The sequence below is a fragment of the Anguilla rostrata genome, chromosome 14, assembly GCF_018555375.3.
Source record: "Anguilla rostrata isolate EN2019 chromosome 14, ASM1855537v3, whole genome shotgun sequence".
NCBI lineage: Eukaryota > Metazoa > Chordata > Actinopteri > Anguilliformes > Anguillidae > Anguilla > Anguilla rostrata.
The window spans coordinates 32,428,611-32,440,785 of NC_057946.1; the positions used below are offsets into that span (position 1 = coordinate 32,428,611).

Consider the following 12,175-nt stretch of genomic DNA (forward strand, 5'->3'; position numbering starts at 1 on the left):
AATCCTCACAACACATCCCTGGGAAAGGCACTGCACGATTAAAGCAAAAACAAAAAATAATAAAACTCCCCAGAGAAACGTTGCCCATTACAACAGTAAAAGGATGCCAGTATAACCGTGTCACTATGTACGGAAAATAAAAAACAATTAATTTTAAGGCAAACACAGAAGTTTATGCAAACGAGAATAAACTGGCCGTTTTTTTGCAGTCTGTAGCAGAGAATGAGCTCGCCCTTTTTATGTGCGGTCCTAGCTCACCGAACGAATGTCCACGTGACAAACGACAGACCAGTTCTCTGTGCGCTATTCTGGCAAAACGAACAGTAAGACGGAGCCAACAAGTGTGACAAGGTGGAGCCTTTACATGACACAGACCTCGTATGTAACTGAGTATGTGAGGGTTTGCAGCTAGGACAGGTCTCATAATAAGATGGCTCCTACGCTAACAGCGGCCATTATGGAATCACTCTGACTGGAGGCGTGTCAATAACAGGGATCCAGCAGCACCGACGAGTAGGCAGATGCCAATGCTGAGGACCAGATGTGCTATGAGGCGGCATAATGCTGCGTAACGCACTGTAACGTGCGCTTGTAACAACTGTGACGTGCGCTTGTAACACTGTGTAATGTGTGCTGTTACACACTGTGAAATGTGCACTGTGTAAACACTGTGTATGTGTGCTGTGTAACACACTGCGTAATGATGCTGTGTACACCTGTGTATGTGTGCTGTGTAACACCTGGTATGTGCACTGTGTAACACACTGTGTAATGTGTGCTGTGTAACACACTGTGTAATGCGTGCTGTGTAACACACTGTGTAAGTGTGCTGTGTAACACACTGTGTAATGCACGCTGTGTAACGCACTGTGTAACACACTGTGTAATGTGTGCTGTGTAACACACTGTGTAATGCGCGCTGTGTAACACACTGTGTAATGTGTGCTGTGTAACACACTGTGTAATGTGTGCTGTGCAACACACTGCGTAATGTGTGCTGTGTAACACACTGCGTAATGTGTGCTGTGTAACACACTGCGTAATGTGTGCTGTGTAACACACTGTGTAATGTGTGCTGGGTAACACACTGTGTAATGTGCACTGTGTAACACACTGGTAATGTGTGCTGTGCAACACACGCGTAGTGTGCTGTGTACACTGCGTAATGTGTGCTGTGTAACACACTGCGTAATGTGCGCTGTGTAACACACTGTGTAATGTGTGCTGTGCAACACACTGCGTAATGTGTGCTGTGTAACACACTGCGTAATGTGCGCTGTGTAACACACTGTGTAATGTGTGCTGTGCAACGCGCTGTGTAACGCGCTGTGTAACACACTGTGTAATGTGCGCTGTGTAACACACTGTGTAACACACTGTGTAATGCTCGCTGTGTAACGCGCTGTGTAATGTTCGCTGTGTAACGCGCTGTGTAATGTTCGCTGTGTAACGCACTGTGTAACGCGCTGTGTAATGTGCGCTGTGTAACGCGCTGTGTAACGCGCTGTGTAACACACTGTGTAATGTGCGCTGTGTAACACACTGTGTAATGTGCGCTGTGTAACACACTGTGTAATGTTCGCTGTGTAACGCGCTGTGTAACACACTGTGTAATGTGTGCTGTGTAACACAGTGTAAAGTGTGCTGTGTAACGCGCTGTGTAACACACTGTGTAATGTGTGCTGTGTAACGCGCTGTGTAATGTGTGCTGTGTAACGCACTGTGTAATGTGCGCTGTGTAACGCACTGTGTAACGCGTGCGGCTGCGTAACACACTGTGTAACGTGCGCTGTGTAACACACTGTGTAATGTGCGCTGTGTAACACACTGTGTAATGTGCGCTGTGTAACACACTGTGTAATGTGCGCTGTGTAACACACTGTGTAATGCTCGCTGTGTAACGCGCTGTGTAATGCTCGCTGTGTAACGCGCTGTGTAATGTGTGCTGTGTAACGCGCTGTGTAACGCACTGTGTAATGTGCGCTGTGTAACGCGCTGTGTAATGTGCGCTGTGTAATGCGTGTGGCTGCGTAACTTCTCTCCCACCTTTCTTGTGCGCGCGGAAGAGATCCAGCTGCTTCTGCTGCTGCCGCCGCAGGGTGTTGACGATGGAGATGGCGAGCCACAGTGCCTCCCGCGGGTAGCCGTGGGAACGCAGGGCGTCCACCCGGGCGCAGGCCGTGGGGACGTGCTCTGTGCGAGGGAGAGCGGGACAGGACCCTGTTAGAGTGCACAATGAGCCCATTCGCTCGCCCCCCTCCCCCCCACTCCCCCGTCAACCCAAAAAAACGAAACTAAATAAGACCCAGCCAACTCGCCTCCAATGGGGCCACCATTCCCCGTGGCAAAAGCCCTTTAAATTCTTTCAGTAAAACAAGTCCCCAGCCTGACCACTACACCCCACCTCCCCCACACTCCCCAGATCCCCCCCACCCCTCTAGCCTTATCCCATGTCTCTTTCTTTCTTAACTTTCTTTCATTCCATCTTTTCCTTTGGCGAAGGCCATAGAAATGGAGGGACAAAGAGTGGAGTCAGGCGGACGTCTTTTCCGGTCCGGTCCGCTCACCGTGCCACAGGGGCCGTCCCCGGGAGTCGAAGAGCGAGTTTTCAGTGTTGTCATGGTAACAGTAGTTGGTGTAGAGGTCGCTGCTGATGATGTGCTGCAGGTGGCTGTCCTGCCAGTGCAGATCGCACGCTTCGATGGCTCGCGTGAAGACCGTCCGGTGGGGCCTGTTGGCCAAATCTGCCGGAGAGGGGAGGGGGGAGGGGGTGAGGGGGGGCGGGGGAGAGAGAGGAGGGGGTTAGCAGGGCCTGGGTCTAGCTGGGTCCCAGAAGCCAGTCCCAGGGGTGCGTCAGCCTCCGGGCTGTCAGGCGAAAGTCCTTTTTACACCCCGGAGTACCTGTCCGTTTAGCAGGCCTACTGCGCTGGGCTACTGAGAACGCACTCGACGCTTTCCACTGTCGTTCACTGTTTTTAGCACATGCCTTTTCTCCGCTTTTTTGTCTTCCTTTTGGGTGCACTGCATTATTCACCCCCCCCCCCCCCCTCCTTGGCAATGTTTGCAGCTTAATCCATGAAAGTCAATGAAAAAAGCTGGAAATCCTGGAAGCTTGTGTAAGATGCAGAGCTCCAGAGAGCAGGTCCAAATCTGGGAGCTTCCGGCAAATAGCTACAGTGTCAGAGCATCGAAATTACCCAATGAGCCACACTGGCATCGGCCAATGAGCTTCACTGGCATCAGCTAATGAGCTACACTGGCATCAGGCAATAAGCCCACACTGGCATCACACAGTGAGCTACACTGGCATCAGCCAATGAGCTCGCACAGGCATCAGCCAATAAGCCCACACTGGCATCACACAGTGAGCTACACTGGCATCAGCCAATGAGCTCACACAGCATCAGCCAATCAGCTCACACTGGCATCAGCCAATGAGCTCACACTGGCATCAGCCAATCAGCTCACACTGGCATCAGCCAGTGTGCCTGCAGCGATGCTCAATGCTTGGTGGGAAGCTGTTTCTGAGGGGTGAGGGGTGGCCGTAGCTGCAGGACCGGGGCTGCTGATTATCCGGACCGTTCCATTAGTCACAGAAAGGCTAAAAAAGCGAGAGCGCGGGAGGGGGTGCCTGGGAAAGGGGAGCTGATTAAAAGAGCGGCTCTTCCGCGCTCCGGCTCACCTTGGTTAGCGTGCGCGCCCTGAGGCAAGGCGTTGGTTAAATTGGGCAGCTCGTTTCCGTGGTTACCGTCCTCCCAGGGACACACGTCCACGCTGTTCCACTTGTTCAGCTGTCTGAGCCAGGCCAGCTTCTGCTCCGGCTTGCAGTGCGGGTTTAAGACTATGCACATCCACAGGGCCCCTGCAAGGGAGAGAAACACAGTAAGACTATGCACATCCACAGGGCCCCTGCAAGGGAGAGAAGCACAGTAAGACTATGCACATCCACAGGGCCCCTGGCAAGGGGAGAAACACGTAAGACTATGCACATCCACAGGGCCCCTGCAAGGGAGAGAAGCACAGTAAGACTATGCACATCCACAGGGCCCCTGCAAGGGAGAGAAACACAGTAAGACTATGCACATCCACAGGGCCCCTGCAAGGGAGAGAAGCACAGTAAGACTATGCACATCCACAGGGCCCCTGCAAGGGAGAGAAGCACAGTAAGACTATGCACATCCACAGGGCCCCTGCAAGGGAGAGAAACACAGTAAGACTATGCACATCCACAGGGCCCCTGCAAGGGAGAGAAGCACAGTAAGACTATGCACATCCACAGGGCCCCTGCAAGGGAGAGAAACACAGTAAGACTATGCACATCCACAGGGCCCCTGCAAGGGAGAGAAACAAACAGGCACACGCATGTGCACACGCACGCACACTCACACGCACTCACACGCACACACACGCGCACACACACACGCACTCACACGCACTGATCTGATCTTCCTCCCATTCAATCTTACTAGGGAGAGTCCGGTCTGGCCCCTCCCACTTCAGCTCTTACTCCATTTTAACTGTCCCAAACGATGACCTGGACCAGTATTCATAAAGCATCAGAGGCCTCAGACCGGAAGCACTGATCTAGGATCAGTTGCAGCTTCAGTTCATAATGCACAGACAGGGAAAACCTGATTCTAAGTCAGCACTCTTTTTCCAAGATGCTTTATTAATACGGACCCTGATTGGACATTTATCTTGCTGTTGATAAAATCCCAGAAAATTATTATCCCAAGATGCCAGAGTTTGGGGGTCAATTCCATTTCAGTTCAGTCAATCCAGGACAGGAAGTGAAACACAGTTCATTCACTAAAAAAACCCTCATTGAACATTATTGACATTTTCAATCAATTGTCCGAATCGACACAGAATTGACCCCAACTCCCCCCCACCCGTCCCTGAGGCCCGGGTGTAATTCAAGAGACTTGTGTTTAAAAAAGAACCTGAGAACCTGCTGACGGGGGCTCGCATCATTGCCCCCCCCCCAACCCGTCCCCCGCCCCCGGCGGCTCCCTGCCATCCCCTGGGGCCCCACCTCAGCCACAGGCCACGCCCGCTGGGTCCTGGGAAAGAAGGGGCCTTTTTTCCGCATGGTTTGGTTCCCGGGTTAATCAGCTCAGAATGGTAAACATGACATTAAGAGCCCTGCCATGTTGACCCCCCCTCCCCTCCCCTTCCCCCACCCCCCGAATTTACAGTAGCAGCGTTTGATCTCAGGATAAGAAACTGCCTGGCGTACTTTCAATTTAAAGTCAACACTAAAAAAAGAAAGAAGGAAGAAAAAAAAAGAAAGTAAAACTTACTTGGATTGGGACAAAGTGGACCCTGCCTTACACAGACAGCAACAAAATGGAGGGGGGGGGTGTGGTGGGCCCCCTGAACCCAGCCTGGACTGTCTACCAATTCATCCTGAGCACAAGAAAATACCAAGGCCCTGGGGGGGGGGGGGGCAGGGAAATACCAAGGCCCTGGGGAAACATGCCTGCTCAGATAATTAAAGGGTTAAAACCCTTTGGGTTGGCAATATTTGGACAGGCGGAAAGATGGGCAGCCCCATTAAGCCCCCACAGAAGCTGCTTTCAGCGCACACAGCTTCATTACTTCAGACAGACAAACAGAGAAATAGGTCAGCTGACGGTTCCAATAAGCCCGGCCACCTTTAATGCAGACAAACGACCTCATACAGTATCTTCCCATTGGTTTATTAGCCGTCAAATAAGAGGCCGGCCTGACTTTGCCGCCCAGCAACTGGGGTAAACATGCAAATCCGCCAGCCAGAGGAACCCAGCAGCTAATCGAATCTTCGTTTTTTTTTTTTTTTTTTAATGGTTCACATCAGTGCATTTTTTGTTCTCATTTAAGGACGAACTGGACAAAAGAAAAGATGTCTTTCTCTGAGCCCTGTTTTTGCAGAGTCAGAGTGCTTTCAAACTCTGGCACCCTCTTCCCCCTCTCACCTACTGTATAACTACACGCAGTGGAAGAGCTATAAATAAATACATAAATAAATAAATAAATAATAAAAAAAACGTCACGTGTCTGGGAAAACGATACTGCCCCCGACACGTCTGTCTCTGAATGAGTCGAAAAAAGGGACGTGGCCCCTCCCACCCACCGCAGGTAAAATTCAGTGGCAGCATGAAAGAGAAACCGGTTAAAACCAGAGAGGCCGCTCGAACCACAGGACTGTAACTGTGCTCGTCACAGCAGGGGGAATTAAGAGCAGACACTCAGCCTTCACCGCTTCAGCGTACATCCACCCATACATGGCTTCCATTTCAGAACGAAATCTGTTGAACGTGTCGCGGACACGGCCGTCTGCTGAACGCAGAGTGTTCGGCTCTCTCAGGAGCGAGCGGTAGAGCTGGGGGGGGAACGCGTCCGACTCCGCGGCCTTCCCAACGCGAGCGAGCGGGAGAGCTGGGGGGGGAACGCGCCCGACTCCGCGGCCTTCCCAACGCGAGCGAGCGGCAGAGCTGGGGGGGGAGCGCGTCCGACTCCACGGCCTTCCCAACGCGAGGGAGCGGGAGAGCTGGGGGGGGAACGCGTCCGACTCCGCGGCCTTCCCAAAGCGAGGGAGCGGGAGAGCTTCTCTGGCCGACCCTGCGTTTCCCGCCCGATACAGAAATCCCAACATTCACACGGACAAAGTGGGAAAACCGAACCTCCCGCATTCCCCACGCGCTGATGTTCGGGTGAATTTGACCAGAGACGAAAGGGTCCACACACCTCTGACCCACACCCCTGACCTTATTCAGGGAAGGCCACCGCCCAAGTAAACATCGGCACCGTTACCATGGAAGCGGCATGTTCCGGTAACGTTCCGGAAATCTCTGGAAGAGAGACCCCAGAAAAGCAAGCCAAGCACCTGTCTCTGCCCCGGAGAAAGGCACCTGCAGAATAAAACCATATGAGGCACGTAGCCATATCCTGTTCCAGACCTGGAGAAGAACCTGACCGAGGGGACGGGCGGCGAGGTATCCCATAATCCCCCGCTGGTTCCCGGGCGGAGCCCCAGGGCTTTAACTCATTGTGGGTACAGTATTAAAGCGCTGTGTGTATGGTCCTGCAGTCCTGCCAGTGCCACTGAGCTGCATGTGCAGCGTATGAAGGTTTAATCACTCCCTGAGCAACTCACACAGGCCTGACCACTGACAGAGAGAGAGAGAGAGAGAGAAAAGAAGATGAGGAGAGAGAAGATGTGAAAGAGGTGGGGGAGACTGAGAAAGGGATTGTTGGTGGAGAGAGGGAGAGAGATGGTGAGGGAGGGAGGGAGAGAGATGGTGAGGGAGAGGTGGGGAATGAGAGGGGATGGGACTGCGGGGGGGGGCAGAAGGGGGGAGAGGGTGAGAGACAGACAGGGAGGCTTCAGCATGGTGTCTTTGTTTGAGGAGAGGCAGCGACAGACACTGAAGGACAGCCTGCTCAAAGATATCGGCCAGTGTGCCACCGCGCTAGCAGCCGCCGCCGTACAATTAAAGAATAAATAAAATTAAAAAGGCATCCAAAGAATAAACGCATAAAATAACCGTGATAATGCGCTTATGAGCAATCACCAGGAACAGAAGATTAGCAAACCGAATGGGGGGGGGGGGGGAGAGGGGGGCAAAACCCCTAAGAAAACAAGCGTTCAAAAACAGAACAAACAGAACAGAACAAAGGAAGGGAGGCGATAACAGCCTAGACCGAATCCAACCGTCTGAAACGGCAAACAGGCCATAATCCATCCCAAGCTGCAGCGCTAGTTCCCCATTTATCCCAAACGCTGGACACGCAAAACACAAGCTGCTGTAATTAATCATTACGAGATAAATCCACGGACTGGGGGGGGGAGGGGGGGGGTGCATCATCAAAACAATCATATTAATACAAAAAAATCATTTTTTTAAAGCGGACTGTCCCATAGGCTGGCCAGCAGAGTGAGTCTCTCCTGGAAAAGACTGTCTGACCACTAAACCTCATCAGACGGTGACGGGATTACAGCACACCGAGGTAATTAACTGCACACTGCCCCCCCACCCCCCCAACCCCTCCGAATGCACTGTTCTCACTCACTTCCACTGTAATCAATTAAAACAATATTGTGTTTCATATCACACAAGTCACACATACACACACATGCACGCACACAGACACTCCCTCTCTCTATCTCTCTCTCTCACACACACACACCCCTCCCCCACTCCCGGCTGTAGTTCCCCCTCTCCTTCATGAGGCTAATTTAAAGCTTCTGTCCTGATTGAGTCTGTCAGCGCCCTCACACTCTGACCGAAGAGCACAGAACCACGCTGTCACGGCAACACACCGTCCTTCTCACTACCCCCCTCCCCCCTCACGGATACAGACACATGGACACACACAGACACGCACTCACACACACACAGAGACACACACATACACACACACACACATACACACGCACATGCACACACACACACACGCACTCACACACACACGCACACAGAGACACACATACATGCACACACACACACACACCCATACACACACACACACACACACACACACACACACACACACACATACACACGCACATGCACACACACACACACACACACACGTAGTGGCTGCAGACAGACAGTACGGTGCACTGCAGGTAGACCCCCCAGTGGGGGCCTGCAGGCCGGACACCTCCGTCTCGCACTACCGCTCCTTTGTTTCGGCACAAAGGGGCGATTTCGCCCCCCCTCTCTGCCCCCCCAACGTAAATCTGTTACAGTAATCTCACACACTGCCCCCCCCTCGAGTCTGGGAGTTACGCACCGTTTGCAGCTTCACTGAGACCCCGCCACAGGGCTGGACGAAGGGGCGGAGCAAGCGTCCTCGACATGCTACGAGTCCCGCTATAGGTGCTCTTCCACAAAGCTGCCAGCCCACCTCCCTCTATTAACGGAGGAGAACAGCCTCTCCCTGAGAGATAAGATGGCCACCGGAACGCAGAGGGGAAGACGCAGAGGGGGAGACGCAGAGGGGGAGACGCAGAACGCAGAGGGGGAGACGCAGAGGGGGAGACGCGAGGAGCCAGGAGACGCAGAGGGACGGGGAGACGCAGAGGGGGAGGAGCGAGAGGGGGAGACGCAGGGGGGGAGAGACGCGAGGGAGAGCAGAGGGAGCGCGAGAGGGGGAGACGCGGAGGGGGAGACGCGAGGGGAGACGCGGAGGGGGAGACGCGGAGCGCAGGGAGGGAGACGCAGAGCACAGAGGGGGAGACGTGGAGGGGGAGACGCAGAACGCAGAGGGGGAGAAGCGGAGTGCAGAGGGGGAGATGCGGAGAGGGAGACGTGGAGCGCGCTGCGTGCGTCAGTCAGGCGTGAGCACCACCCGTCTCCGTCAAGAGCACTCCTGCAGTTTCGCACCATCACAGCCAGGGGCCCGCGAAACGAGGCCCCGCCCACTGGCAGTTCCCGTCGCAGGACGGGGAGCGCATGAACTAGTGCGTTCGCCGGACCCCCCTGACAACAGCCCCTCCACGCTCAAACGAAACGTGCGCACGCCCGGAGAGATCTCCCAGCGACGAGACAGCAAGCACACACACTGAACAGCACTGAACAGGGCTGCTGTCCCTCCAGAACCCCCCATTCACCCATGAAGGCCAGTCACAGTCTCCATCAATCCCAACACCAGGCCATTCGCCCCAGGAACAAAATTAAGAACGAAATGCAGTTTTGCTGGCTAATGTGTTTGTGTTTGTGCCGGAGACACACCGCGCGGGTTTGGACAGAGAGGGGAACAGGCTATAAAAACCCAAACCAGGACCCTACCGATTAGGGACCAGGCGCTGGCCCCCAACGTGCCCTCCTCCTGGGACCTCCGAAGCAGGAGGCCCCCCCGGTTCTACTCTAACCCGGGCCACGTCTCATTCCAAACCCGATAAAATTCTGTGTGTCGCTGCATTAGAATTTCTCTCAGTGTCCAACAAAGAGGTTCACTGTTTGTTCGTGGGGGGATGGGGGGGGCTGGTGGAGGAGGGGGTTCAGAGGTGAGGGGTGGACTAAGCCCCCCTGCAGAAGCCAGTTGTTAAACAGATGACTGTCTCAGTGACTCAAATAGGCACCGCACCCCCACCTCGTCACCCTCACAGCTGAGTGGCTCACCCCGTGCACTGGTACCTGTTACACATTAATCGGCGGCTCCCAAAATAAACAGATTAGCTCTTTGCCCGGAAAATTCCAGACGTGCTGAGAGAGTTCAGCGAAAAGGCACGGGGAATCCACGCCAAAAATCTTCAACGACACATCCCCCAGAAACCCCCCAAGAACCCCGGGAGCTAACGGCCACGCCCGCCCCCCCCCCCAGACCCGTTCCTCCAGTAGCGCTGAGAGCCCGCACCGCAGGGAATGCTGGGTAAGTTCTAATGAAAGGATCATTGCTCAGCACAGCTCACTGAGGGGGCTGGCACTCACATTAGTGCGAGGGGCAGAGGAGAGCCAAAAATCGACCAAACGTCCCCAGCTCCGGGACGGCGGGCGGCGAGCCAGCGGCCATTAGAGCGATTACCCATCATTCCCCCCGCCGCGCGCTCAGGGTGGGGGGGGGGCGGGGGCTCAGAACGCAATACGCAAAAATAAATAAAATCTGGGAAAGGAAGAGACACGGCACCTGGTACCTTTCCCCATGCATTCCGGGACTGCTTAGGTTATGGTGCTTACATGCGCGCAGGTCTGTGTGTAGAGACAGCGCTGGGGTCTGCTGGGGGGTGGGGGGGGGGGGGGGCGGGTAGCAGGGTGGCGTTGGGGCTTCGAACATTCGGGCGGGACCCCTGGGCGTGACTCACCTAGCTCGTCCCACAGCTGCCTGTACTTGTCGGTCATGGTGGTCCCCTGCTGTCTCCATAGCGACAGGCGGGGGTCGGCCATGAACTGCTCGGTGATGAGGGTGAGCATGCGCGCCCCGTTTGAGTCCCTCATCTTCAGCATCTCCCGCACCTGGGGAAGGAAGAACAGCCGGGTCAGACAGACAGGGGGACAGGGGGACGGACGGACGGACGGACGGACGGATGGAGGGAGGGAGGGACAGCAGGCCTGCTCCCTCCCCCCAGCCTCCACACAAAAGTGTCTACAGACTAATAACAGCTTCAAATCCCAGCAAAGACGGGGCGCAGTGACGCTGCTGCACCTTTGACCTTTCAGGACTCCGCTGAAATCACCCGAGAGGCCAGCAGTGGATGTGGGTCCCCCGTGTGAACCTGACCCGGTCGGTCTACGGTCGCGTGAACGAGTTCTGCGTTCAACAGCGGTAAAGGGCCCGAGCGGTCGCAGGTTCAAATCCCAGACACAGTCACATTCACCTCACCGAACGAGGAACACACAACTCTTGTGAAAAGGCAGGGTGAGTGAAACGCAAGCGACGAGAGTCACTGATGACAGCGAACTGCTGAGTAAAAGCATTTAATTCAGCCAATCAGGAGGGAGTCTGGAGCGTAAACAGCCTTCTGTACAATAACCAACAGCATGCATTCAAATCCCACTCAATAATCAGCGTTCAGTGTGAAACTTACACACCACAGCAAACAGACTCTCCAAGCCAGTGCCGGGCATAAAATACTCTCTCAGCGTTTAGTATTATCAGAAATATTACAGTATTATGTGAGATTCTAATGTATAACAGCTTCCTTCCTTATTATTATTTCATACATTCACAGCAATGTAAACAGTACACAGTAAACAGTTCTGGTAAAAGGAAGAGAAACGTCAGCTTGTGGATTGAGGGTGAACAGCACAGGCTGGTGCCACCTCCCCAACAGCAACACACTTCCTGTTCCCTTCCGTCGTCCGCCATTTTAACAGGGACACGTACGACCTTATCAACAACGCCTGTTAAATTACTGAATATTATACAGTGATGTATTACTCCCCATTACAAACACAACACAGTTAATATCAAATAATGGATCCTTGAGAATATAAAACACATAAAAAGAGTTTGAATAATAATAATATGGTACATCATAACAAAACCTTGTTAAATCAGTCGATTAAGACATGCCCATTTCCCCTGGGGTTAATTTCCAAATGCGCACTGTGACGCACACAATGTTTACGCTAAGAATTGAACACACTTCTCAGTCAAACAGCCCAAAGACAAACTGCCCTTTCCAAAGAGAAAGATGGACTGAGGGGGGGCAAAAAAAGAATTAAATGTGAATGGAACCCCTCCC

At 53.6% G+C, this 12,175-nt stretch overlaps 1 protein-coding gene across 1 annotated transcript in view; it reads right to left on the reverse strand.

The window, feature by feature from the left end:
* Positions 1-12,175, reverse strand: part of zswim6 (zinc finger, SWIM-type containing 6) — an 89,926-nt gene that overhangs the window by 22,478 nt on the left and 55,273 nt on the right. The window contains exons 4-7 of the mRNA XM_064306892.1: positions 10,793-10,943; positions 3,683-3,862; positions 2,568-2,744; positions 2,047-2,193 (exon numbers count right to left, since the gene is read on the reverse strand). Of these exons, the coding sequence (XP_064162962.1) occupies positions 2,047-2,193; positions 2,568-2,744; positions 3,683-3,862; positions 10,793-10,943 (655 nt within the window). The remainder of the gene's footprint in view (positions 1-2,046; positions 2,194-2,567; positions 2,745-3,682; positions 3,863-10,792; positions 10,944-12,175) is intronic.